Raw genomic sequence first — 27565 nt, 5'->3', positions numbered from 1 at the left:
CGAGAGAAAAGTGAAATCTGGAATCAGGTCAGTTCGTTCGCATTAAAGAGTTGTTCCTTCGAACTGATTCGTTCACAAACGAACCATCTTTTCTACCCTTTAAGATGACCATGAATGAACTATACTGTTATTTGCATATAGTAACTGACTTCATGAATTTTAATTGTTTATATCACAGCTTTGCATGTTGGCTGATATTTACCTGACTTTCTGTCCCCCCACTCTAACCAGGGATGCCTGTTTTTAAATCCTTTTTGCCTCTGATTCACATATTTCGTAGCACTCCATGCTCTAAAATCTTTGCTCTGCAAGCAGTCCGGTCACTTATCACCCCTGTGTATTCGTTCACTAAGCGACTGCAGCCGATCTGTAGCCTGCTTCACATCGAAAAAAAAACCCGTACTCCTAGGCCACTAGTATGGATGAGTTTCACATTAACTTTAATATTTTTGGAAAATACGATGATTTCAATTCTTGGCAAAAGGCTGAGTTGTAGTCACCGGTCGAGAAAAGAAAGAGTAAAAGTACAAAGGACAAAGCAAAATGGCACAAAGAGGATTGACACAAAGTTAACACAAAAAAAGAGCAGGGCATGGGCCATGTCAGTTTCAAAAGACTGGTTAGAGGACTTGAATTTCAGCGGACGTTTCAGTAGTTTGTGCGAGAGCGTTTCAGTAGTGTGTATTAGAGCGTTTCAGTAGTGTGTATTAGAGTGTTTCAATAGTGTGTATTAGAGTGTTTCAATAGTGTGTATTAGAGCGTTTCAGTCGTGTGTGTGAGAGCGTTTTAGTAGTGTGTGCGAGAGTGTTTCAGTAGTGTGTATGAGAGCGTTTCACTCACTTGTATGTATTATAACGTTTCAGTAGTGTATATAAGAGCATTTCACATGTATGTGTGAGAGCGTTTTAGTAGTGTGTGAGTGAATAATTTTTCAGTTGTTAATGTTTGTGAGAGGTAATTCTGAATAATGTCCCTGATGGCCCCTCATAAGATTGTGCGATGCTGTGCAGATGTTAACGTGCAGCCTGAACTGATGGAACTTTTTTTTTTCATTATTGAAGAATTTCTTCATCCAGAGTGAGAGACAGTTTCTTACATCAGCTCTTTTTCACGGCTCCACGTTTTCTTTCCTCTGAGCTGATCAAGGAAATTAGTCACCGCATCCTCCTTGACTCCTTGACTCTGCCCTCATTTACAGCTCAGGTGAGCTTCACCCTGCCGTCCCCAAACAGCAATGACCATGTTTATTTACTAAACTTTTGTTTATTTTTTTTTTTTTTTGAATTCATCTAAAAATGCATGTTTGGTCCTGGTATTTCTCACTAGTATTACAATTTCTCTGACCTTAGGTTGGAGACCTAATGTACATAAAATAAACAAAGCAGAAACATCTGAAAGGTTCCGACCATCATGTTTGACTATAAATTGTTAAAAGTTAAAAGTTACATCTGCAATTGACAGCAGAAATAAACAAGTGTGCTGATTTTAACATATCTCCACGATGCAAATCAATTGAGAGTCAACCAGAAGTGACTGGTTTTGTCATACTGTGGTGATCGGGTCTAATGGATACCAGTTGGTTGAATACATGAATGAAATGAGTCCAGATGAGGACCCGCATTTTTAATCATTACTAGCCTGCCTGAAATGTGGTGTAGAAAGTATCCCTTGAGAATTAATTTAATTAAAGCCTTAAAGAGAGAGGAGCTGGAGCAGAGCGCGTCAGACAGAGGCCAGGGCAGTACGAGTGAACTGATGTATTTTTCGAGCATTAAAGTTTGTAAACCCATTCTAATAGTAAACCAACATAAAATTACCAACCTGAAAAGGAACAATAATCTGTCTATAATGCTCACCGTCATCATCCTCAAAGCATTAATTAGGGGAAATAACATGAAAGAATGAAAAGAATTAAATTCATCCCTCCAGGAGAGTTTCAGGCTCACACCTTGAATCTAGTGGCCAGAGATACAGAAGAGGTAACTGAACAGCTCTACAAAACAATGTCAAGGGCTGTTTTTGCAAAAGCATTTGCTCTGTGGAACCGGGTTAAGCGAAGTCTGAAGGCCTCTGATACTGTGGAGGAAAAGCTTGGGATTGGCTTGGTTGTGCCAAATGACACAAGACGGAACTCTGTCTTTTTTGCCATGGAGTGACTATCTCGCATAGCAACACTAACTACCAAGGCAGAAATGAATGTGGCAGAGGTCACCCCTGTAAATAATGGCGCTCCCCTACAGCTGATTCTGCACACTGAGTGATGATTTTGGCTTTCTTCGACTCTCTCCACATGAAGTCAACTTCATACACAAGTCTGTGGATGTGATGAGGCCTTTGCACTAAACATCCTCCAAGCAGAGAAGAACACCTTTCTTGGCTACCTGGCTCCAACCATTGTGCAACTGCAATGTCATATGAATGACCTGTCGGATGAGAGCATAAAGCCCACTGCTGCAGAGGGTCTCATTACATGCCGTCCCCTCATAAATAGCATCTTGCAGTCACTTAGCACAAGGATGGCAGGACTTCTACAGAACAGGGAGCACATACTCTCCACTATGCTGGTGCTGAGATTCCTGCTAGACTGGGTCCAAGGTGAGGAGAATCGTGTGCAGTACAGATTGATGCTGAAAAGACAATTTCAAATCCTCAACTCTGATGAGTCAGCTGCAAGAGACTCAGGTCAAGCCCGGTCCAGTGGTGGAAGTGACAAGAGAGATCCGGCAGCTTCATTCTTCAGATTCAACAGAAACCCTCAGGTTTTTCGAAACACTGAAGTGGACACCTATTTGCATGCCCCAACCACAGATGGGTTTGATGAATACATGCAGTTCTCAAAGCTCAAAAGGCTGTTTATAAAACACAACACCGCTCTGCTCTCAAGCGCTCCAGTAGAGAGGCTCTTCAGCATCGGTGGTCTAATATTCAGGTAGGGATGAGCTGTGATTACATTCCATAATTACTATGCTCTGGTAATAAATACAGTAAATACCCAGCCTCAATCATAGTTCTGTCTTGGTGATATTATTCTAATGCTTATGCAGCTAATAGTAGTTGTGGTCTTCAATATAAGAATTTGGTCAAATTATTTCAGTGATCGCCTCAGTACACAATTCCTTTAATACCGATTTCTGTTACCATTTTTGCCACAATAATCATGATATTAAAATTTCCTGTTACTCGTTTAGGCTCAGTGGAAACCGGCTGGGAGATGCCAGCTTTGAGAAGCAGCTTGAATGCCAACAAAAAGATTTGAAGGTATATTAAATATTGTTGTGACCTGTTTATTGGGCTATAGAAGTACAATGTATTGCCAATGGAGACTGGGAGTCTCTAAAATATTGACAGTATGCTAGTTTTTGCCACAAATGTTTATTTTTCTGTATTTTTATCATCATGGAGAATGCATAAATGTAGGGAATTATTGATGTATGACTCATTCATGAGTGTGATTTATAACTAAATAACCTTTAAAAGATACCAGCATGAATGCAAGTCCTGCAATCAAGTGTCTTCTGTGTTTTCTCTCATCATAGTTGTGTGAAAAAGAAAGGATGTGAGAGAGTTCACTGGAAAAGCTGATGCCAGGGCTCTGTGGTCAAATAAACTGTACTATTGACTGTTAACAGTTTATTGTAGGTAAGGGGTGTTGACAAGGACTAGATCGTTTAAAGGCAGTTTGGACTATCTCTGCTCTCAGGACAGAAACACAGTCTCCTCCCTCAACAGGAAACAGCTGATCCAGCTCGGTCCTTCACTCACTCGTCTTCATCAAAACAAGATGAGAATTTTATTGTTGTTGCTTCTCTTCTGTCACGTTTGAAACCTTTCAACTCTTTAAACATCAACATTTGAGCTGTCTGACACCTGACGGGTGTCGCTGATCACATTAATGATGTGATCTAGCAGTCTACCAGTGAACCATGGAGGTGTGGCAGACAGTGAGCCATGATTCATCATATCAGTGAGATTCTTTGGTGTCAACTCTAGTTCCAAAATAAAAGAACATATGAAGTGGAGTACGAATAAATGTTGGAACAAGAAACAATCATGACAATTCAGTAATGATATTCAGTTTCAGAAAAATGAAGCAATTGTTAATGAATAAAGAGCTGATATTATACACACACATAGAGAAACACACACTGAATCACACATACACTCACACACACACACCACCAGCCTCACAAAAAGGTAGATATTAGGTGTCACATTGGCCGCTGTGACCGATGCTCACTGCTCCTCTCCTCCAGGTGGAGGCGGTGTAGGACAAACAAACACAGATGGTTTGTGGAGGTTTGTGATGGAAACAAGAAGCTAAATGAGCAGTGATGAAGCTGCTGTGACATATAAAGACGTTGTTGGTGAGCGTGTGTGTGTGTGTTGAAGAGTATAAAGAGTGTATAAAGACTGGGTCCCGCTGTGTTACTCCGGCTGCACTACAGCGTCTATTCACAGGCGCGATCCCACTACTGAGCGGCACGGGGGCTTTGACCTGCTCCGTCTCCGACCTGGGCCGGTGCACCCCTCCTTAGACGACCTGGTGGTCCCGGGCTCCCCCAGGAGCACCATATCGATACCGAACTTAGTGCGGACACCCGATCGACATAGTCCGCTGCAGCTCAGAGGTCCTGAGCTCAAACGATCCTCCAGCCTCAGCCTCCCGGGAGCTTGGATTACAGGCGCGCGCCACCGCACCCGGCGAGGGAACCCTGCGTCATAGAGGGTGTGGACTCTGACTGGCGTGACGTCATCAGGGAGCACCCTCAGGTGGCATTTGGCGACCAAACAAACCTGCATCTGCAGTGTGGACTCACAATACATTTTTCATGGGAACTATTTTACAGAAGACTACAGATATGACACAGTGAGAATCAGGGCCTATTGGCATAGGACATACTTATACTTATTAATTAATTCATTAATTCATTCATTTATTCTCATTGGCACTAAATTGTCTTCTGTTATTGTTGTACTGTTTGTTGTTATCTGCGGTGTCCTTAAGTGCTTTTAAAGGCGGCTAAAAAATGCATCATTATTTATTATCATTATACAGGTGGTCACCAAAAGCGCCACATGCTGGAGGGGCACCGCAAATAAGATTTTAAAAAATGATTAGCTGTCTTGAAAATAATAAATGAACAAAGAAAGAAGAACAAACTGTGCCTCCCTGTTGTTCATCGATGTACGCTCATGAAAACATTATAAAAATACATCCTGTGGTTTGATGCCTACCTGTATACTGAACATCTGCCATAAACTCTACACTGATGTGTTTTTGAGTACTAAAGCATGTAAAACTCTGCTAGCAGTAATCCAAAATAAAACTATGAACCTGAAAGTAAGCATAATGTCTCCTTTAAATACTGTAAATACTTTTAGCTTAATGTTTTAATATGTATCTATACATAATTATATATTTAGTAAAGTAAATAAAGTTCCATCAAGTGGAAATGCTCAGGAAAATAAGTACCTGAGTAAATGTAGGCTACTTAGTTACATTCCACCACATTACATTACCTTAAACAATACTACTCAATACTCGTTTTAGTTTAGTCACAGAAATGTCCATGTTTCTGTGCTTCGTGTTTTCGGATGTCCTGCTCCTTTAAGACACGGGTACACTGGCCCTTTAAGACGTCCACCCGGTAGTCAGACGCACGTCCAGTCAGCGTGCGCCTGTATCTGAGGTGAACTTCAGTCATCACAAAACAAGAGCTGCCTTTCTTATCCGACCACAGTATTTACAACTTCACACTTCGGGCCATGTTGGCATCATGTGGCGCAATGCATGAAACCGACCGATCTGCGCAGGCGTGAGAGGACGGCGCAATAAAAGTGACGGATATTACAGGTTGGCGCACAAAGTAATGAGTGACAGTAGCGCTGTGTCAGTGCGTCTGTCTGAGTATTAGTGCACTGGGAAGAGAGGACAGCCCGACTGTGAACCATGTCGACACCGGGGAGCGCCAACAAGGGGCCAACCCAGACGGGGACGAGGCGGTTCATCAGCGGAGTGGTGGAGGGTGAGCAGACTGGGACCAGGGCCCCCAAACCATCACCCAGAGATGATCCTGCTGCTGTATACACTCAGCCAGGCTGCACGATGAGGGGATTTGCCTCAGCTAGATTTTGTGGAAATGCAGTCAGGATATCGATCATGAATCGGTCACTTCTGCTTAGGTGACATCATTTGGTGCATAACTTGACCTTTGCTTGCTGCAGGTTTTTATGGGCGGCCGTGGACTATGGAGCAAAGGACGGAGCTTTTTAAAAGGTATGTGGCCTTTAAGTGAGCTGACAGCTGTGAGGGAGGGCAGGGCAGGAACGCAGTTAAAAATGGAGGTTTACCTTGACTGTTGCCTCATACTGGTGTTTATCATATAGACTCCCATTTTTGTGGCCAGGGACTATGTTTCTATATGTAATGTTTACTGTGATCAGATGTCTCCTGATGCCCACTTTCACTGCCACTTTTAAAAGACCCTTTAAAAACAGCCTGATCTACTGCCACTCACTGTCATTTGTCATCATACAACTTCTGATGTGGTGCTTGATGTGACCGATCACTGCTGTTGTTTGACAGAGAACAGAAGTGGGGTCTGAACACATACCTGTACGCACCCAAGGATGACTACAAACACAGGATGTACTGGAGGGACTTGTACTGCGCCGAGGAGGCAGGTGAGTTTGGAGGAAACCTCCTCTGTTTGAACTGGATGGAGACAAATAACCAACATGCACAGGACTGTCAAACAGCTCTCATGGGATACTGCATGTATTTACTTGTCAGAGAAGCCAAAATGGGAATATATTTTTTTTCTCTCTGATTAGAACTGAGTCTAAATTGATGTTTGCAACCAGTATTTCTGGCATTAATAGGCTGTCTATCAGAGCATCCCATTGGGGTACATTTGGAATCTTGAAAAAGACAAAATCCGTGCACACCTGAAATGTCAAAAGCGCACACCTCTGCTGAGGCCCAACAGTGGCCTTTAATTCAGTCAAGCCTAATCCAATATCAAACCCGACTGCTCCGTATCACTCTAAATATCAAACCACCCATAATTGCTTCACCATCATTTAAGATCACCAAAGCCAGGATCTGCATCAAGTTGTACTCACTTACAGATGCCGGATTTTTCATCAAGATCCATGCATGTTTTCCTGGGGAATTAACGAAATTATCGAAGAACACACTCTCTCGTAATGTTGGAGGAAGTGGTGCAAAATACTTGGATTTGTCCCTTCATTCAGATCCACATCCAAGGTGACTGGGGTTTATTCTTGGCCTCAGACCCATCCACCATCCAAGCTTGGTGGAAAACTGGTGGTTAGTTTTTGTGCAATCTTCCTGACGAACCAACACACAGACATACACAGGTGAAATAAATTCTCCTTGGTGTAGAAAAGATAGCTATCAAGTGAAAATTTCCACAGCGAATTATGTCTTTTAACCCCTTTTCCTACACAGACTAGGTGTAGTTGTTTGTCATAACAGGTTAATGAATATAACACATTTTGATAATTTTTCATTCAGACCTCTAAATTTGAAAACATACTTTATACTTGACTGTATCACGAGGGACCCACATTTATGTAAAACATGTTGTGGTTGCTAATCTACTTAGAAGATGAAGCAAAAAAAAATCTATTCAACCTGTATTCAGGTCAGCGTTAGCATCAGGATCCTCGGTCACAACTGTGCAAAGCTACGCTCATGAACCCAACCCAAAAAAATGTGATAAAACATGTAATAACACAAGTAATGTGATTATCTGTTTCTCATCTCATATCAGTGTCCTTATCATTCCAAAGTCCCATTCCGAGTCATCATTATCTCTTCAGAGACGTCGTTTTATTGCTCTATTTGGAGTCCCTCAGATGCATCTTATCAAAAAGTTACACACTGAACCGCTGCCATGATTTGGAGTCGGATGTGTTTGAGCCATCATGTCTCTGATGACTCCAAGTGGACTTGGGGCCATATGGCGTATTATTATATTTGCACAAATTACAGTCCTAATGATGCCGGCAGTAGTGAGAATAAAACAGCTGATGTGAATTGATTGTGACTGCACATGAGAACCTTGGCATTTGGTATTCACTTTGTTTGAGAGCCGTTGATTGTTGAACGTCGCTCATGGCTATCATCATTTACTTCCCCTTCACTGAGGATACTTCTCCGACTGGGAGAGCGGTTTCTTTTCATTACAACATCTCTTTTTCTGTTCCCAGAACAACTCATCGCCCTGATATCAGCAGCCAAAGAGCACGATGTCGAGTTCATCTATGCAATCTCTCCCGGCCTGGACGTTACTTTTTCCAACCCCAAAGAGGTTGCTGCCCTGAAGAGGAAGCTGGACCAGGTAGGACTTTGTATGCAGAGGTGAAGGGTGGAGCACAAGAGATAATGTTATAACTGTACAGCTCTCTGAGCGTTTGTTTGGTCTCCACCTTAGTTTATATAAAACAGGCAGCAGTAAAATGGAAGCGCTTCATACGCTGTTGGTAGGTCAAAGGGCAGCATATGGCGCTGACACTGCTGATATGTATCTGAGACTGTTGCATTGTGTGTCATTTCAGGCTGTTTGCGTTGTCATACCAAAACAACTTTATAAAATGATCTGAGGTCCTCCCCTTCTGTCCCTCAGGTGAAGGAGTTTGGCTGCAGGTCCTTCTCCTTACTGTTCGATGACATCGAGACTGAGATGTGTGCAGCTGATAAACAGGCCTACAGCACCTTCGCCCACGCTCAGGTGGCCATCACTAATGCAGTGTACCAGCACCTGGGAGAACCCGAGACCTTCCTCTTCTGTCCCACAGGTCAGGCAGCGGGGGTCACCGACAACTAAGGAGAAAACGTTGATCCTGCAAAAAATGTATAATGATTCAGTCCCATTAAACACAGCATGTCTGCTTGTTCTGTCCAGATTACTGTGCTTCATTCTGCACTCCCACTGTGTCCCAGTCCTCTTACCTGCACACCGTGGGGGAGAAGCTGCTGCCTGGGATAGACATACTGTGGACAGGTGAGGCTGCACTGAACCTGAATCTCACCTAACCTGTGCTCATGTGTTTTAAATCACAGCTTGTGACATTTTTTTTCTTTCGACTTTGTGTTATGAGGTCCCAAAGTGGTGTCCCACAAAATCTCAGTTGAGTCAATTGAAGAGGTGTCCTCAGTCCTGAAGAGGGCACCAGTCATCTGGGACAATATCCATGCAAACGACTATGACCCCCAAAGGCTTTTCCTCGGACCCTACAAGGTAAAAAAAAAATCTATATTATAATGACTTTAACAGTCTGTTCATGCTCCAGGGTCTGTATCCTGACATCATGAACGATATCTCTTGTCCTCAGGATCGTCCCACTGAGCTGATTCCCAAACTGAGAGGAGTGCTCACAAACCCCAACTGTGAGTTCTACCCGAACTTTGTGGCCATCCACACTCTGGCCACATGGTGCAAAGCGTTCCCTGATGGAGGACAGAGGGATGTAGAAATGGGTGAGAGTCTAGTTTAAACAGCTTGTTTGTATTGTATACCTCATTAATATTGTAAATAATAAAATTAAGAGTGTCAATCCTTTCTCCACAGGATCATAATAATAATGAAAATAATAGTGGCCCCTTAAAGTATTTACAATAATGACTAAAATAACTTTATTAATAAAGCTACACTGTGTTTTTACAGAAAAAACATCTAATGATGACAAATAAGACCCAAAACTTCAAATATAGAAATAACAATAAACACCAAAAGCCACACGATAAAAGCGTGTTTTAAGAGGAGGTTACGATACAGAGTTTTCCGGCCTAAGATCCCCAGGCCTGGTCACTTTTAATTGTTAATTATTATAATGATTACAACCAATATAACTGATTGATAGAATTGTGGGGGAGGAGCATGGCTCTCTTCTACTGGCATGGATTTGATTTTCCAAATCATAACATTGACTCTTAGATTGATAAGATGCACTTAAAAGCATCAACAAACAAAACAGAAAACTTTAATATGAAGCTGAAAATGAAAAAGTTAAATCTGCTCGAACCTGTGCTTCACTGACTCTAACTCTGGATGGCAAAATGCTTGCCTGTTTTTGTTAATGCAAATGGAGTCTGATATTATAAATAGAGGAAAATAGAAAATTGTCTGTTTTCTACCTTTTTCAAGTGCAAATTGGCAGCACACAACATATCGCATTCAAAACAGTGCAAATTAAACACCTTTTACATGGAAACATGATGGCAGTTGCAGGGTATTTACTTGTGGAGTCTGTGCATTGTGTCAGTGTCTTTGACCTCCATCAGCAGGTGATGAGGAGCAGGACCGCTGCTACAGTCCGCAGAAAGCCCTGACCCTGGCCCTCACTGACTGGCTGCAGGAGTTTATGAGCGCCGACCAACCCGGAGGTAGAAAGTCGCTGAAAGAACGCTTTATACATTAATCAACCAACAGTTAAATGATCTCAAAAGGCAGGGTGAAAACAAAGCGTGTCATCACTCTCTTCCTCCTTCGTGGCCCTTGTCAGCTCGTCTCAAGAAGGAGTCGTCGGAAGAGGAGCCAATGCAGACAGACATGGGAGAGAGCTATGTTCCTGGCCCCGATGAGAACCCGCTGTACACGGCCGAGCCCCTGACCCTGAACGACCTGAAGCTGCTGTCGGAACTTTTCTACCTGCCGTACGAACACGGGGCGACGGCCAGGACCATGCTGCAGGAGCTGGACTGGCTCAAGAATCAGAGATCGGCCGCCGCAGCAGAGACGGATAAGGTGGCTTTTCAGAGAGCAGACGATGTTGTTGTTTTTTGATGTTTTTCGTCCGCCACATTTACATTTTCTTTAACTTTTTTTTCTTTTTTCCAGACAGCAGAGTGGTGCTCCAGAGCGCAGCAGTTTGACGACATGTGCGAGGCGGTGGTGCAGATGTTCAACCGTCTGTCCAACGCCCCAAACCGCAGCATCCTGTACGACCTCTACAACTACATCTGTGACATCAAGAGCGGGGTCGGTCTGGCTCGAGCCTACATCAAAACACTGAGTGAGTAAATCTGAATCTTGGAATGATGATCAGACTGCACAGCTATACACACTTCTGTTTGAAACCTGTCACACCAGGAGACTGCTGTTCTCGGCAACTGATATTTGTTCACAGCTTATTATGTTGCTTGTATTTAACCACATTAGGAACAAATTTGAATCCATAAAGCTAATACTTCGGATGTTATGTTACGTCTGATGTCAACAGGAGGGCAGCGTCCACCCTCAGCCCAGGTCATGAACAATGATCCTGAACCCTGGGGCTTCAGAGGAGGCCTCTCTGGAGAGTTCCAGGTAACTTCTAAAGACAGTTTGTGAAATCTTCACAGTCTACTTTTATGGTATTCATATCTTCTTTTACGTAATGTTTTCTCATCAATAACTTGCAGAGGATGCTGCCTTGCCATGGCAACAGGGACCTGTTCCGACATCCTCCCATGACGGAGGTTTACTGCATACGGCCATACTGCCCCGAGGACAAGGTTACGATGGAAGATCCTCAGATGCCATATTACATTTTGGTTCAAAACTGAGCAGTGGTTTCATGACATATTGTTTTCTGTCCTAGATGGAGGTGCAGAGGGTTTTCAGGGAGATGCAGAGTGCAGGAGAGGGCAAAGTCCCGCTGATGGCGCAGCCTCCACTTGTCTGTGATGTGTAAGACAGTCATATTTCTCTCTGGAATATTTGTGCTTGTTTTACTCAAAGTTAACGTTCCCTCTGTTCCACTGCAGCCTGTCAGAAGGTGAAATCTCCCCATCACCTCAGTGTGCTCTCATCCTGGAGGATGAGATTGGGGTGTGTGGCTACGCTCTGGGTCTCACCGACGCCAAACCAGCCACAGCCAAGATTCAGGTGATCAAACGAAACATCTAATCCCTCTCCAGAGCTGACGATGAAGACAAAGTGAAATATTACTACTGTTTTTTCCTTTTATTTCCTCTAGAGAGCAGTAACTGATTCAGTGCTGGAGGACTTCCCTTCCTTGGTTACCATCCAAGTGCTGCCCAGGGTCATGGATTCCTCTCCAGCAAATCGTATGATCGGTCGGTTGTTGTCCTCCATCAGGAGCAGTGGTAGGTCAAGACTGGGAATGATGTCTAATTCCTTGATGGGGCTTAAGGAATGTGAGTGCAAATAATTCTCAAACTGTGGTCCTCCAAGTTGGAGGTTCTCCACAAGGAGGAGCTATTGAGTCATTGTCAAATCACAAGTGCAGGCCAGCACCATCAGTGGGGTCCATAAATCTGAGACCACATTGATAATCTCTATTGTCATGGAAACCAAGAAATAGCCAGAAAGTTAGAGGGATGAGATGAATGTCAGAAGTCAAATTGTTATTCCAAGCAAAGAGCAGCTTTCTCAGCATCAAGTCATTGACACGTTTTGATCAGTCCCATTTTAAATCCTCAACGTCTCAAGCACCATCCTGATCTCCTTTCCCATAACTTTCCAGGTTCCAGGGGAGCGTTTTGCGAGCTGAGGCAGAGCGATCGCAGGATGCTCGACTTTTACACCAAACTTGGCTACTTCAACCCCATTAAAATGGCCGGTCTACCTCAAGACATCATTGCCATGGGAACAAGCCTGTGAGGAAGATCAGTCTCCTCAGGTTTGAGATGTTTTGGGATACTGCGAAACAACTGTCGTCATTTTTCAGTTGATCTCACAATTTGTGTAATTTAGCTGTCATGACCATTTATCCGTGTCTTCACACATTATTGAAGGAAATGCTTAATGAAAATCGTGTAACAAAGTATTGTGTGATAGTAAGTGTAATGTTATGCTACTGACTTTGTAGACATGAAATTTGTAAAATGTATAGTCATTATTTTTTAGATCAAATTGCACAATAAAGGGTTGACTAGATATGTGTACAAGCTGGAGTTTCTGATTTGTGGTGTGCATCAGACACATTAAAAACAAGACATAAAAAAAATATTCAAAGAGTAGATATTTTAATTACTTGTACTTCGAGAGGATATAAAATAAGTACATGAACCATTAATCTTTAAATAAAACAGCTGGTGTTTCACTCGTTCTCTGAGAAGTGAATAATATTCAGTTTCTTAGCATGTTAACCAACATTTGAGCTGGACCTTAAGTCCAATCACTTCAGTGTGTCATGGTCAGATATAACACAAAGCCTTGAGTATGTTTATTTCAAGTAACTTAAGGACATTCATTTTTTTTTTTTAATAATGTTATATCCTGTTTGTTCCCCTGAGTGTCTGACCAGCAGAGTTTTGGCTGCAGGAGAGGAGATCCACATTACCTGGTGTTTGACAGACTGATCATGACTCCTCTGGGATATCAGTAGTGTGTAATCAAACCATGACGTTTAACACAAGGTACAGATTAAAATATCAGCACTGACAGGAAGTAGTTAAAACTTATAGAATGTATTCACACTAAATAAGGCATTGCTGCGAAAACTCAAGTCGACCCATTAATTTAAATGTGGGTAATACTTGTAATGACTAATTACTGCAACTAGAGATGCACTGACTACTTTTCTTTGGCCAATTCAGTCTAAGTCTGACCTGCTGATTCTGATTTTGTTCAATCCAGATTTTGCTTACTTTCCATGAACTATAAATAACATCACACACATTTCTTTTTACCTTTTCAAAGGAACATTCAATTGTATTTTCATAATAAAACACTTTTAAAAAACTAATTACAAAAACTGTAAGATGGCCTCACAGCAGGCCTAAATGAATTTAAGCTTCCTCTTATATAGCATTTACATAGTGTATACTGGTAAAAAAAAAAATATTGCTGCTATGGTTTCGACTACAGATCCTTATCCTAAAGGATTGAATGCCAGATTACCAGTAATAAACAAAAACGGGTAGAACAGATCCCAACACATCCTGCCATCAATTTGAGTTACGTCCCTGTCTCTGCCCTTCTGTGTCTCTCTGGACTCTGCTGCGACAGTGAAACACACAGGCAGCAGAGGAGATGAGAAAGGCATTAGAAAGCGCGATTGTAAATGACAGCAAAATGCAAAAAAGATTCTTACACTGACCTGAAATTGCAACAGTGCACATACTCTGGGTCAATAACACCAAATACTTAGTGTGTTTCTATCGGTCTGAGGTGGGAGTCCCCCCAAAAAACGCTGATTCTGGTCCCTGGCAGATCAATTTCTAGCTGCAATGCTTCATTTGGTGTCAATATAGCCTAAAATCTAAAAAAAATCTTTGTATAGGGGTTTGACTAAAAAGTGACAACTTCTGTGTGACTGGTGTGTAAAGCTGGTCACAGGCTAACTGCCTGAGACAGTCACACACAAGCTGAGCTGGTCAATCGTTGGTAATCATCCTCCCTTGGTGGTTGTGCTGCGGCATTCTCCTACCCTTTTACCTTCTCTTCAACTATCATCTGGATAGTTCTGAAATACATAACTTTGGGTCAATATTATTGCACATCAGGGCTGAAAGCGGAATGTAGCTCTTAGCACTCAGCACAGTGTTTCAAGTCAACTTCTTAAAATAACAGTCTGCCCAAAAACTTACATTTTGTCATTTCCTACTTGCCCCCGTACAGATGAGAAGTTGGACAAGGTTTTGTGGTCTGGGAAGCATTTCTGGTGCATCACAGCAAAACTGAAGTAAATGAGGACAAAATAAAATGGCTCCATACAGTCAAGCATAGTCCATATCTAAGGCCAGAGATTCAAAATTGTTGTGAAAAGCTATTTACATCCTCATCACTAGGTTGAGCTTTTGGACACACTTCTGACAGGCTGCACACTAACTAAACTTTTACCTTAGCAGCTATAGTTAAAAATTCGGTTTAAAAAAAATCAGTGTGGGGCGCTGCTCAGCTCAGTTGGTAAAGTGGGCACCTCATGTACAGAGGCTTTGTCCTCGCTGTGGCAGCCCTGGGTTTGAGTCCCAGCCTGATGCCCTTTGCTGCAAGTCACTCCCCCTATTTCTCATCTTGTTTCCTGTCATATCTTGAGCTGTACTATCAATAAAAATATCAGTGCGAAAAACACATTTTTCAAACAAATTTTTTTCAATCTCCAAGCTTCTAGTTGAAAGTTGTTTAGGAGAATACTGCAATGTTGTTTTGCTGTGAAGCTCCACAAATGTTTAGACTACAAAACTTAACCTGACTTTCCATTAATATAGGGGTGAGTAGTAGTGAACTGCTCCTTTAATCTTCTAAACCAAGGAGGAGGAGGAGGAGAACCCCTGCGGATTTTGTCTTCAGGCATGTGTGCACCCTCCGCCCTGTACTCGTCAGATAAACTCCAGCCCTTCATACTTCACATTCCCTATCTTTGTCTCAGGCATCAGCACCTGGCCGTCTAGTGTGAAAGCAATGATGTAGGTGGCGATCCTGCCGGCATCTTCCTCGGATTTCAGAGCCAGAATGATCTGATCGTCCGTGTCTGGAACAAATTTAAACGAGGAGAAGCCGTGGGTAGGGTTGAGCGGCCCAACATGCCGCACTGATATGTAGCTGAAATCTGCAGGGCAGGACAGGAGGAGGTTGGTGGCACGCCGCTCGTCTGCAGTCTCGTCATAGTGCTCGTGACTGGCACGGCGAGGGAGGAAGAACCAGTTCTGGAGACGCTCGCTCCACGCTGCTGATTCATGGATAAGGTAGCCTGTAGAAGGGAGAGGATTGAAAATCACTACAAAGGAAAGAAAATATGCAGTTTGTATGTAAATGTGGGTGCCAACCTTGGGTGTAATTTCTACTTTCCAAAATGCTGTTTTCTCTCCCTGCTATTACAGTTTCAACAGTGTCCTGACTGTCCAGCAGTTAATGTGCAATGACATTATCTTCCAAAAAACCAAATGTGATTTTAACTAAATTGAGTGCAAATGCAATGCAGTATTGAACTTCAGGGTTTATTTATTTACCTTAGTATTTATGAACCCCTGACACTGAATCAAAATTACCCCCTTGATGCCGACAATAAGATATTCTATGATCCGAGCATTGTTGTATGTTGACAGGAATGTAAAGAAGAAAACCCCCCAAAAAACAGGTCAGTACCTGGTGGTTGGATCCCTGTAGCGCTCCGCAGGGCATTGTAGTGCGGCACCCAGTTCTCATGCTCCACATCACCATGGTAACCAACAACTTTCACCCACTCTGGGTTGTTGTTGACGATTTCACCAGAGGTCGTGGTCCACTCCTTCCCCAGGCCACCAACGTACAGGTGCTCATCTCTCACTGCCAGCCACTCTGCCTTGAATCCTTCACACAAAACAAACACTGAATTGTCAATTGTCTCTAAAAATGACCACCAACTTTTTTGAAAGTTTTGGTTGCCTTCCTGTCGCCAAATGTTTTCTACGGATATTCCAACTATGGTGCAGAGCATGATCTGAAAAGGCTCCACTGGAAGTTTTTTGAATACATTTTTGTTTTTTATTAGTCCATATCAGATTTACAAAGCTGTCTTCTCTCAAGAGGACTTACATGTGTGCATCACACAGAAGTAATACATTAATTAGAGACTGACCTTTGGAGACAGAGCCGTCACCATCAGGTAATATAACCCAGGGAACAGCCTGCGTGCCCTCGATCCTGTACACCACACCAGTCCGGTCATCCACACTGTACAAGTGACCGTTGAACACCACCAGCTCGGACAGCTCCATACCTGCAGCACAGACAGTCAAACGATGAGTGAGCCCTCGTACTGAGGTGACAACACAAACACAGGTACAGAATAACAGATCAGTGTGTCTGTATCTCTTTACCTCGTCCCTTTTCAGCTAGATGACTCTCCAGGGTGACCTTCTCAGCATCCCACTCCACCTCCAGTCTGTCTCCACTATTTGAAACAGTCAAGTAGCCTCTTTTCATGTAGCTGAACCACGTCTGATCCTTTGAACTGCGCGACGCCGTGTCCAAGTCTGCAATCACACCAATACGGTAGCGGATTCCCTGCTTTGTCCTCTCTGGCGGACTTAATGGATATGTGTCATTGTAAGGTTTTTCCCTTTTCTGGTGGCGGGAGAGGGTTCCTGCCGATTGTCTGCTAGTGTCCCTGAAGATGGCATCCTGATCCTCACTGTGCATGTGTAAACTGTGAGCCCCGTTTCGGTAGTAACCTTTGGCAGCAGAGCCTCTGTCTCCTACAGTCCGGTGCAGGTATAGCATGAGCACTAAAGCCAGGAGGGTCGCCACAGTGATCGCCCGCCATTTAGGGTGAAATCGAGAGTCTGAGGTGGTGGCTTGTGTCATGGACGCAAAGGCCAGGGGGAGGCCTCGGACAGCAACACCAAAGGAGGTCATTGGGGTATCGTTTTCATCCTCACTGTCAGGCCTGGACTTGGGGTGTTGACCGCTACAGCCTGGGATTGAGCACAAGGACACTTCAGAACAGAGGCATGATGGAGGATGTCATATGACAAAACCCACAAAAAATAGGAAAGTGCAAATGCATGAACTGTAAGACAAGCCCTGTACTTGTTTTCAGATGACGGGGATCAAACCAATATTTGTACGTGCATTTTGTTGTTATTTTCATCAGGAATCTGAAGAAAGTTTAAATAATAAACACTGAACACAACAGTTGGGGAGGATGAAAGAATGAACACAGGGGGAGGAGAGCAACTTGTTGGGAAAAAAGGCTCTTGTTTCCATTGTTCTTTGGTCACAAAAGAGCTTTGTTGTGCTGTTCAGGCAAAACCTCCGACATGCATGCTGAGTAGGTAGCTGGCGCGTCCGGCTTCCTCATGATGACAAGTATATTATCAATCTCGCTCTGTACAATGATTTTGTCCTCCTGAGCCCCAAAAGATATTTCTTTGAAGACTTACACTGAATCACTAATCATCCAACTCAAGTTTCATTAAGTAATCCCAATGGTTTCACTTGATTCAGAGTTTCCCACAAAGCAGAGGGGAGCAATCTTTCATGAAATAAAGACCACCTCCACTGATGTCTTCAGAACAAATACATTACAACAGTAAAAGTGACATATTGAACATGACAAGGAAACTCAGCTGCATTTTGCTCCTTAAATCAATAGTTGGTTAGAATGAGCCATTACCTACTTTTCAGTGAAATAAACAGGTACAGAGCTGGTATAACATGCCAACAGACACCCTACCTGCAGAAATACGACACGTGTTTGTGAGTGAGAGTGTCAAGGTGACCCTTGACTTTTCTGTTGTAAAGGCCAACAACAGGTATAGTAAATTAGCTTCAGCACATTCACAGGTGGAGCTCCCTCTACAATACTGCCCTGAACAGTACAATGGGGTTTCTCCCTTTTAAAGTGCTTTTTTTATGGAGATAATGTTTTCTGGATATCGCCCAGTATACTGCTGTCAGTGCATATGTTGTCCGATATGAGCCAAATTAAACCTTTTTTTTTAAGATTATGATGCAGAAAAAGGTGCTTGTAACAATAATTAAATCCCTAATGAGGCTTACTGTTTTAGTGCAACGATATCCCTTTAGACAGTTAAGTTTATTTATAAAGTGTAAATTATCCTGCCTCCATTACACATACTTACACATGTGTTTGATAACCACATTAAAAGGGATCATTGCAAAGATATGTGTATGGCCTATGTACACTGGCAGAAGTTTCAAACGTGCTCTATGGGCTACAAAAGCTCTGCAAAGATCCAAGTAATTTTACAGCCAGGAAGCTACGCTTCTTTGGCCTCATCCACCTCCAACACTATACCCAGATTTCCCTTATCACCATGACTATGGCAATGACAGCTTCAAAATGAGTGAGATCTTAAGCTCAATAAACATCTTGGTGGGACTGAGGTAGCAAACCACTTCAGGTTTAGAAAATAAAATCATCACCATTTAGCAACCCAAAACACACAACTGTGCGTCAACAAGATGTTTGTCTCTGCAGTGATCATGTTTTCCACGATAAAGGTGTAAACACAGACTGGTCTGTGGAAATATTTGCCATAGGGTATTTTGGTATTACATAAGTGCACCACATAGTCTTACATCACATACAGTTGCAAAGCATTACTAACTCTCTGCCTCTTCAGCTGCTCTCTAAACAAGTTCACACTCCTCAACTAACATGCTCTTTACCGCACACATACATACAAGCTAAACTGGCAAACTCTTGGCCAACAAATAATGCCCTTATTGTCAAAATTGCATGCATGGCTCCTCTTTTACAGCACAGAGCCGAACACAGCCTCACTGTGTCAAGAATTCAATTATTCACCCTTCCGTCGCCTCTTCTCTCCTGAACACGCTGGAACCATCATGTTGTTCTCCTTCGCACGCATCACATAATAAACTCCATGTCCCTTCAGCTCCGGTCTGTCCCATGTGAATAGCTGATCTCTATCTCACCCTAACAAGTCTCCTCCTTTTTCCTCCAGTACACTATCTCAAGTTTCTACTTGTCACAGAGCCAAGTAAGAAGTCAGGCTTTGTTAAGACTAAGAGATATTCTGGCAATCAGGAGGAACAGGTTGGGACTGCTCAACAAACCCGCAAAAGTGTGGCATGTCTGAGTTTTAGTAAGCAGGATGAAGAAAGATTAAGGCCTGGTGGTGAGCACATCTTGTACGAGTTTTGAAACCAGTTTTAAAAGCAATGGTTGCACATACAGTGATCACTGAGCATTTTTTTAAAAAGTGTCTTTGAATGTTAATACACAATATATAAACCTTAATCCCCGGGATGGCTTTCATACATCTCCATCTCCATCAGGTCTCATGCTCAGTGTGTCAATTACGTTCAAGGGCAACACGAGCCTCCAGAAGTCTGTATGTGTTTGCTCAAACTTGTATCACTTCTTAACCCTAGCACGAAGTCTCAAAAGATAAGTCAGTTAACAGAAATTGAGTGATTTCCTATTTTTACTACTTATAATCCAGTTTATCATGCAAAACATCTAGATAGGTAAACACATTTTTAGCATATCTTTAATAGATAGTCTGCTGACTTAACTGATAATTGGTTAAACATTAATTATACCTGAGATATGTAAAAAGTTTTTTTCACTGTAAAATGTAATTAAGAAGTGTATTAACCACGTATATAATATATGTTTGATGCAATATCAGAGTAGGCTACATTAGAGACCAAATGACACACGATAATAACTTCATTGTAATTTTGGAGCACACATATTGAGGCTACAAATGGGCTAGAATGTATTTATATCACTTTGCATTATATAATGTCTTTGTGTGCTTTATAAATTACAACTGACTCTTATCCTAATAAAATACATGTTCGCAAACCAGTATTTAGTATTTCATCTTGGATATACATGATAAGCTTTTTGATGTGTATAAAGACTTTAGTAATCACTTCCCTCAAGACTGACACCGTTAACTTACAAACTTGAGTGACTGTAATGTGAGTTGACTAAAAAAAAGCAAACAAGCTGTAGTTCTTGTCCTAATTAGATACCAACTGTATATGGCTTCGTTAAAATCTCTGCTTTGATAACTGTACTTCATGCAACAGCTGACACACACACACACACACACCTGCCTGTGTTCACAGATGGCCACGAAGGCAAAGAGGCATTACAAACAGCACCCAGGGCAACACTTAGAAACTTTGACTGGCTGCCACTGAAGTGAACAAGACGTCATTCCTCGAAACGTTCATCTTCCGCAGTCAGACGAAAGTAAAAGGACTTCCAAGTCGACTGATTGAAGAATGCCAGTGTTGTCATTTAGCTAAACTCTTCCCTTGTACGAGAATTATAAAGACACCGGTTCCATTCAGACAACTTAGCATTGATGCTAATGTCAGCTAGCAAGTTTAGCCTGCTAGCCTGAACCTTTGCCAGGCTAACGTTGCCATTACTAACAAGCGCAGTCACTCGGCACGAAGCTGGTACAGTTATCTGTTCACCTGGTCGTCATTTCGTGACTTCTGAAGCCGTGTGCTTTACCTGGTGCAGATGGTCTTCATGTCCGCCTGGCTGGCCATATCTGATGGTCTGTTTGTTTAGCAGTTTGTCGGCGGCTAGCTCCTCCTGCCTGCAGGCTGTGAACCAACAGGAATGATCCTCGTGGACGCTCAACTCCCCCCACTCACATCACGTAACTTCAGTCATGTTTTACAAAGTACATAATAACAGTGTAGACATATATATCAAATGTCAATAGAGATACGAATATGGTGTCTATAAAAGTGAAAACTGGTATTTAACGTTCAAAATGAGACATGTTAAGGGTGAGTCGGTTTTTTTTTTCCTGACAGTGGACAGAAAACGTTCCTTGTCCATGGGCAGGTTAACATTATGTAGGGTCTTCAGGGCTCAGACACCTAGAAACCCACTACGATTCCTATATTTACAAATAAAACCCCAATAAACAGACACTTTAATGTACTTTAAATGGTACAAATTCACTTGATACATTTTCAGTTAATCAAACTACTATAAAACTGGGACTTTTACAACACAGTGTTATAATTTGTGTTGAAAAACAAAAAAAAGAATAACTGAAATTATCAACAGAATGTGGACAGCAGTTTTGACATTGTGATGTGTATGTATTGTGTTGCAGAGATATCTACTAAGTTTGCATACTAACCAGCTAGCACTGGCCCAGTGTAAATACCAAGACCCCTGGTGCCCCAAGCTCCCAGTCCTGACCTCTGGCTCCACATCTACCTGAGTCAACTAGCAAACATTAGCTACTATTAGCAGCAGTTTTCTTTTGTGTAGGAACTCAACAGGTGGCCAAATCATACTGCACTTTTATTAAAGAGTTAATTTATATTTAGTTAACTGGTAACAAACAATGGAATTCTTTCTAAACCATTTATTGAGCATTTTTTTATTGTAAAGTTGTAACTGTTTTTACTATAGTGCTTTGTAAATGAAAAAAACAATCTAGCTTTCCCTGTAGCTGTAGCTCATTTATAAACATTATTTGGGTGGCCATTTTAAAGTTGCAGCTTAAGTCTTAAATAATTGGTTATTAAATGGTTTATAAAGCACTTCATTGCTCAATTACAGTGAAATTACTTTAAGTTAAAGCTATATTAACTATGAATTCACCATTTATCAATGATGGTTATTCTGAAGTGGTACCCATAAAACAATTTTCATACAGAGAACCTAGGGTTTCAGGAGCCCAAACTATGCCATCAAATTACATCACATCTCGTCTACATCTAGATATACATGAACAACAGCCTTCACAGAAAGTCTCAAATATAAATATTTATTGTGACAATATTCTTCATAATCTACAGTCATGGTTAACAGAACACTCTGTGACAACATTAATGTAAACACTCAATCATTATGCTAGACTGAGGGCAGTGAGTAACAATGTTTATCAGCTAAATTTAGTCCCATTTGTTCTTTAATAATATGTGCATTTTAATGTCAGTGTTCTTCAACTGTATTAGGATAGGAAGTGCAAAAATATTGTTTTAATTAGCAACATTCACCAAGTGCGGACAACACATTAAGATTCCCTGGGTGAGATATCAGCATTGTGGCGGTTACAATTAAAAGCTACATTCACTTTATATGATAAATATCAGTACCCTTGACACGATTCTTGTCCTATCCATGGACTTGAAGTTGTGGTGTAGGTTGTCACAGGACACAAAACCGACAGACCCACCCTGCTACAAAACACTGGAGATATACCAAAACTAACAATCAGCTCTACAAATTCTAGTTCTTCAGTGGAACAATATTTCCTGACAATAACACTGTGCAGCACTATGGTTGTTAATAATCTGCTGAGCCAGTTAACTCAAGTTTATTTGCAAAAAGCACCACCCTTGATGTGAGTCGGTTTCAGGCACACAATGTTCTCTTAAAATGATAACATATTTGGAACATATGAAGCTTGTTTAGGACATTTCCCGACAGCAGTATCTAGACTAAACAGAAATAAAACTAACTAATGGTGAACTAGACGGTCATAACAATCCACCTTATCGCTGATGAATCAAAGTGGACAGAAATTGTACATTTACCATTGTACGAACCTGAAATAATGCATATTTGATCAGTATCGGTGCAAGATGACTCTGTTCAGAGGTGTATGTTGATACAGAGGTATGCTGATATTAAATGATGCATCAAGCACGGCCGCCTCAGCTCTTTCCCATCATCTTCAAGAGAAGCTACAGAGAGATAAATTAATTAAAACACCACTGGTTCAACAAGAAATAATGCACACATTCAAAATAAGTACTACACTCAGGAAATGCCATTCTTGTAGCTTTATATTTCCTTTTTTGTTATTGCCAAAGCTCCCGCGGTACAATAATATAGCAGTGAAGCGAAGAGAAAAAAAGAACGAAAGACATCCTGGAAAAAATCATCGACATCCATCAGTATATTTTTGTTGTGTTTTGTGCTTGTGTACCTTAGTTAGGTGATATTCTCCATCTACCAGCTGCTCGATGATGCTGAAGTGATCTGTGTTCGCCACATCCTCCATCGTCACATTCAGCCCTGTCGCCTCCAAAGTCTTTAAAGGAAGAAGAAAGAGGTTTTTAATGGTGACGCAATCTTGTTTTGGATTGTTCTACATCGAGTATATTTTGGCAATGTAGACTAGAGAAACTAGAGTATGTCAACTAGAGAATGTCACCCTTCGCTCAAAGAACCTGTGATGGGCATATTTAACCATGTGTTGACATACACTTAACCATGAACCATGAATTGTACAAAAAAATAATCATTTGATGAATTGATTTTTAAAGTAATAACTAGTTTTAATCTTCAGGTACACCAAGTAGGTTTGGACCACTAGTGCAGTGTTTGTAAAACTGGGCTCCCATTATGTGTTTATAGTAAACAAGGAAGCACATTCATGAAATGCTGTTGTGCTGGTCTAAAGAAACACAGCAGTACCAAAGTGGTAACAAAGGCAGTGAGGAGGAAGAATGAAGACTGTTTACAAAATAACTCCCCAGCCCACTTTAAATAAATAAATAATTTAAAACTGCAATGAAAATAGTGTTTGTGCTCCATCAGCGGCACTGACTTTGTAGTATTCTTCAGACTGCTTGCGGAACTCCGGCGAGTCGTTCTCAGCGACTGCCACAATGATGTGGCAGCCGGAGGAGGAGAGCTTGAGCTGAGGGACCAGCTTGCTGGGGCTGTTCCTCAACGCCACCTCCCTGTAAACAAGAGACGACCAGGAGACAAGGGAGTCAAATACTGACTGGCACGACAGGCCAGCCGAGGACAATCACACCCACACCCACACAGTTCCTCTCCACAAAGACAATCACAGTTCTCTCTACAGTTAATTAACGTGCACACACATAGATTAAAAACTGATTTCTGCAGGGTTTACATGCAGGGCTAACATACTCTGTCATCTTCAAAGGCTCATTGACGTAGGTGGAAAGGATGGGCAGGAGGTCGTATATGCCACTTACGAGGAAAGCACCTATGAGACAATTAGGGAAAAAAAATGTTACGTCTCAACACTGTACTGTCTTAGCATATGTTTCAGTATATTTCCATAGGCCGTTACTCATAATCAGGCCAAGCTCTGCCACATATATCACTCAATTCACATGATAGGCCTCACCTTTGATCTGAGGGGTGACAGTGTACTGCGACCAGTCAGTGGAGAGAACCATCGCAGCCAGATGAGCCCCAGCAGAGTGGCCACACAGGTACAGACCACTGAGGGAGAAACCAGCAAGACTTCATTAAAAACAGAGACAGTGTTTTTTTTTTTACAAGTATGGTCAGAGGGAAAGTTTAAAGATGACATTTTAATGTAATACATCAAACCTGGTGATAATGGGTCAACCAACAATCTTAGGTACCTGATGTGAGAATACTGCTGAACAACAGACACAACACTCCTGCGTACTTGAGACACCATCAGATCCATGTTACCTGAAAAGGGAGTGAAAGAGGCACAGGCAGGCGGCTGACATTTCCAGCTCATCTTCAGCAGCTCAACGACTTTGTCGGAAATGAAAAGAATCTACCTTTGGGGGCGATGTCATAGCCAACGGCAACCACCACTACACCTTTATCAACGAGTGGAACAGCCATGAATCCCGACTCCTCCTTGCTGTAGAAGCACAAAGCGACAACATGAAAGACCTCAAGGACAAATCTCAATCTGCAATGTGCAATGCAGAAAAGAGCACAAGACCTGTACCTGAGAAACTGCCAGTAGCCTCCATGTAGGTAAATAACAAGGTGGACATCTGGGAACAGAGGGAACCAGACCTGTTAAAGCTGACACATGTTATACGTGTTTCTGCAGATTTGAAAAATGACATCGGAGTAGGTTTTGGATGTCATGACAATCGAACATGTCTGTACCCAAAGAGTTGGTGCTGGGTATGTAGACATCCAGTTTCTCTCCATCTCCATCCCCATATGGCACGTTGAGCAAGGTTTGGGCCAGACCACGGGCCTGGTCCGTACCTGGACACAAAAAGCATGAAATTCCAGTGGACACCAGGGGTAAACAATGTGACTATACATACAGTCAGACAAGATAAATGTGTCTACTGTCAAAGTCTTTGCCACATTGTTAAAACTGTGCCTAGTGATATCTCTGGGTATATTAGGTCATTGTCCATAATGCTGTTGTCCTAGGATTTTACAAACACAGACATTCCTTTGGTTTTATCCTTAAACAATTTCCCAATTATGAGGCACAATAGTGGGTCGAGGCGCTGACCCAATTCAGGATTGGCCAATGGGACCCATGTCGCGTCTCACCCCCCACCTCTCTCCCCGCTCACTCACTGTGAAGTAAAAGTAGTATAAAGCCTTTCGTGGCTGCGTGTAATCTGATAAACTGCCTTCAGTGACATCACTTAGTGGCTAGTTGCATCGTGGGTATTGTAGGCTGAAAAACAGTCCACTAGTTTACACTGCACTCCTGTAAAACCAGTGGACTCAATACGAACAGTTCAAACCAAATCATCATAATCGGTACAGCAGAACCAGATGTTGCCTCTTTTATTCCACACAAACTTCTTCCTTTTTAAAACCTGCTACCTACATTACCCATGACACTACTGGCCACTGAGTCACATCACTTGAGGCAGTATTCACATTACATGCAGCTTCCCCTGGATTCAAAACAAGGCGTTAAACTACCTTTTTCACACATGCAGTAGTAACTCCCAAAGACCTGTAAACACACCTTAACGTGTAAAGTTGGCGGAATGGCCCTTTTGATAGCTCTGCCTACATAACCTCTCACACAAAAATCAAAGCACGCCCCAGTATAGGCTACTGTATGTCCTGCTATGTGGGTTCATATGAAATGTGAGGCGTTCTTTATTAAACAGTATTTTCAGCCTTAACAGGTGAAGCTGTTTTAATAAATATGTTCAAAACTAACTCACGACAGTCGCCAAATACATAACTTGTACAGCCTTAACCTCAGGAAAACATTTAGAGTGCGTTACATGTTTTGTCAGCCTCTGTTTACTCAGTCGACACGTTTTAAAAATCCAGTATGAAACGCACTTCCAGGTGAATACAACACTGGGTCAGACACCTGCGCTGCTGTGTCGCTGCTGCCGCCCGGCCTCCCTGTCTGCCTGTCTGCCTCCAGCCCCGACACGTCTGTGTGTCGTCGCTAATTAGCATCTAGCATCAAAACACACCGACCTTCCTTCAGAGCCTTCACATGAGCCTTGATCACGTCGTCTGCGGACATCCTGTGCGACCACCGGCTGGGTGAGTACTGCCTGTCGAGCTCCTGTCACACGGAGAGACTGCTGTCAACCGAGCGGCCATGAAAGCCGAGGCAGCGACCACCATGAGCGGCCGGAGTCAACAGTGTAAACACGGTGAACAGCGCCCCCCGCTGGCAGCAACAACACACTGCTGCACTCTTTCACTGTCGCTTCCTTTTTCTGACGTTAATACAGGAACAATGGAGCAAACTAATCATAAACTCACTGTCAGAAATACAGAAAGCAAAGCTGCTGTTAAATCCTCTAACGCTAGCAGTGAGGAAATGGAAAATAAAAGTCAAACTCTTACATCTTTCTTCATCTCAGTCCAGCGTGACATTCTGTCTCTTCACGTGTCCTCACTGGTCCAAAGTGAGCCGACAGACGAACCCTCAGGCTGCAGAGGAGCTGAACTTCAGACCCGTGACGCAAACGTGACTATTGACACAGCACACAGACCGAACTGTTCCTAGATTAAAATAGGGAGGAGAATAGAAACATACTGCAGGCACTTTCAGCACCAACATGTGTTGGTATGACTGACTAAACTTGTGAGTTTAAAAGACAAAGGAGCAGGTCAAGTGGAGATCAAGACGTTTTGATGTAACAACTACAGAAATGCATGTGTATTTGTGGGAAATGCATACTAAAGTTCAGTGTGTGTTAGTGCACTGTTATCTGCTTCATGACCTGATCTGGGGGCCCTGTCTTTAAAGAAGGCTACCTCATTAAAGGGGCACCATGTAGGTTTAGGAGTCAACTTCAAGGTTAGACTTATGATGTTTATAATATTAATGAGGTAGTAATATAAACTCTAACTTTTTTTTCCATAACTGAATAAACAAGCTGTTCTCACAGGAAAATAAGGCCCCCAGAAC

At 42.3% G+C, this 27565-nt stretch overlaps 3 protein-coding genes across 5 annotated transcripts; 1 reads left to right on the top strand and 2 right to left on the bottom strand.

The window, feature by feature from the left end:
- The first annotated feature begins 5663 nt into the window (after window positions 1–5663).
- On the top strand, window positions 5664–12911 carry ogal (O-GlcNAcase like). 2 transcript variants are annotated; one of them, XM_037102046.1, is made up of 17 exons: window positions 5664–6026; window positions 6226–6277; window positions 6587–6684; window positions 8239–8369; window positions 8655–8826; window positions 8934–9032; window positions 9130–9269; window positions 9364–9508; window positions 10316–10414; window positions 10534–10775; window positions 10869–11043; window positions 11251–11336; window positions 11432–11524; window positions 11611–11699; window positions 11777–11897; window positions 11989–12118; window positions 12499–12911. In XM_037102046.1, the coding sequence occupies exons 1-17, from the start codon at window positions 5951–5953 to the stop codon at window positions 12633–12635; spliced, it is 2085 nt and encodes a 694-aa protein (XP_036957941.1). In that variant the 5' UTR covers window positions 5664–5950; the 3' UTR covers window positions 12636–12911. The 2 variants fall into 2 exon arrangements, with proteins under 2 accessions (XP_036957941.1, XP_036957930.1); XM_037102035.1 differs by having other exon boundaries at window positions 10313–10414.
- A 72-nt stretch (window positions 12912–12983) lies between these two features.
- On the bottom strand, window positions 12984–21123 carry cant1b (calcium activated nucleotidase 1b). 2 transcript variants are annotated; one of them, XM_037102068.1, is made up of 5 exons: window positions 20929–21123; window positions 16778–17374; window positions 16537–16677; window positions 16065–16268; window positions 12984–15669 (listed from the first exon to the last, which is right to left on the bottom strand). In XM_037102068.1, exons 2-5 carry the CDS (start codon window positions 17313–17315, stop codon window positions 15299–15301), a joined length of 1254 nt encoding a protein of 417 aa, XP_036957963.1. In that variant the 5' UTR covers window positions 17316–17374; window positions 20929–21123; the 3' UTR covers window positions 12984–15298. The 2 variants fall into 2 exon arrangements, with proteins under 2 accessions (XP_036957963.1, XP_036957954.1); XM_037102059.1 differs by lacking the exon at window positions 20929–21123 and adding an exon at window positions 19234–19361.
- A 1066-nt stretch (window positions 21124–22189) lies between these two features.
- Window positions 22190–27325, bottom strand: afmid (arylformamidase). Its single transcript, XM_037093047.1, has 11 exons — window positions 26998–27325; window positions 26620–26710; window positions 25312–25416; window positions 25145–25193; window positions 24969–25054; window positions 24801–24873; window positions 24557–24654; window positions 24334–24412; window positions 24002–24137; window positions 23378–23482; window positions 22190–23132 (listed from the first exon to the last, which is right to left on the bottom strand). The coding sequence occupies exons 1-11, from the start codon at window positions 27025–27027 to the stop codon at window positions 23103–23105; spliced, it is 882 nt and encodes a 293-aa protein (XP_036948942.1). The 5' UTR covers window positions 27028–27325; the 3' UTR covers window positions 22190–23102.
- Between the last annotated feature and the right edge of the window lie 240 nt (window positions 27326–27565).

This window comes from Acanthopagrus latus, chromosome 1, assembly GCF_904848185.1.
Source record: "Acanthopagrus latus isolate v.2019 chromosome 1, fAcaLat1.1, whole genome shotgun sequence".
Taxonomy (NCBI): Eukaryota; Metazoa; Chordata; class Actinopteri; order Spariformes; family Sparidae; genus Acanthopagrus; species Acanthopagrus latus.
This window is presented reverse-complemented; position numbering and strand designations above follow the sequence as displayed.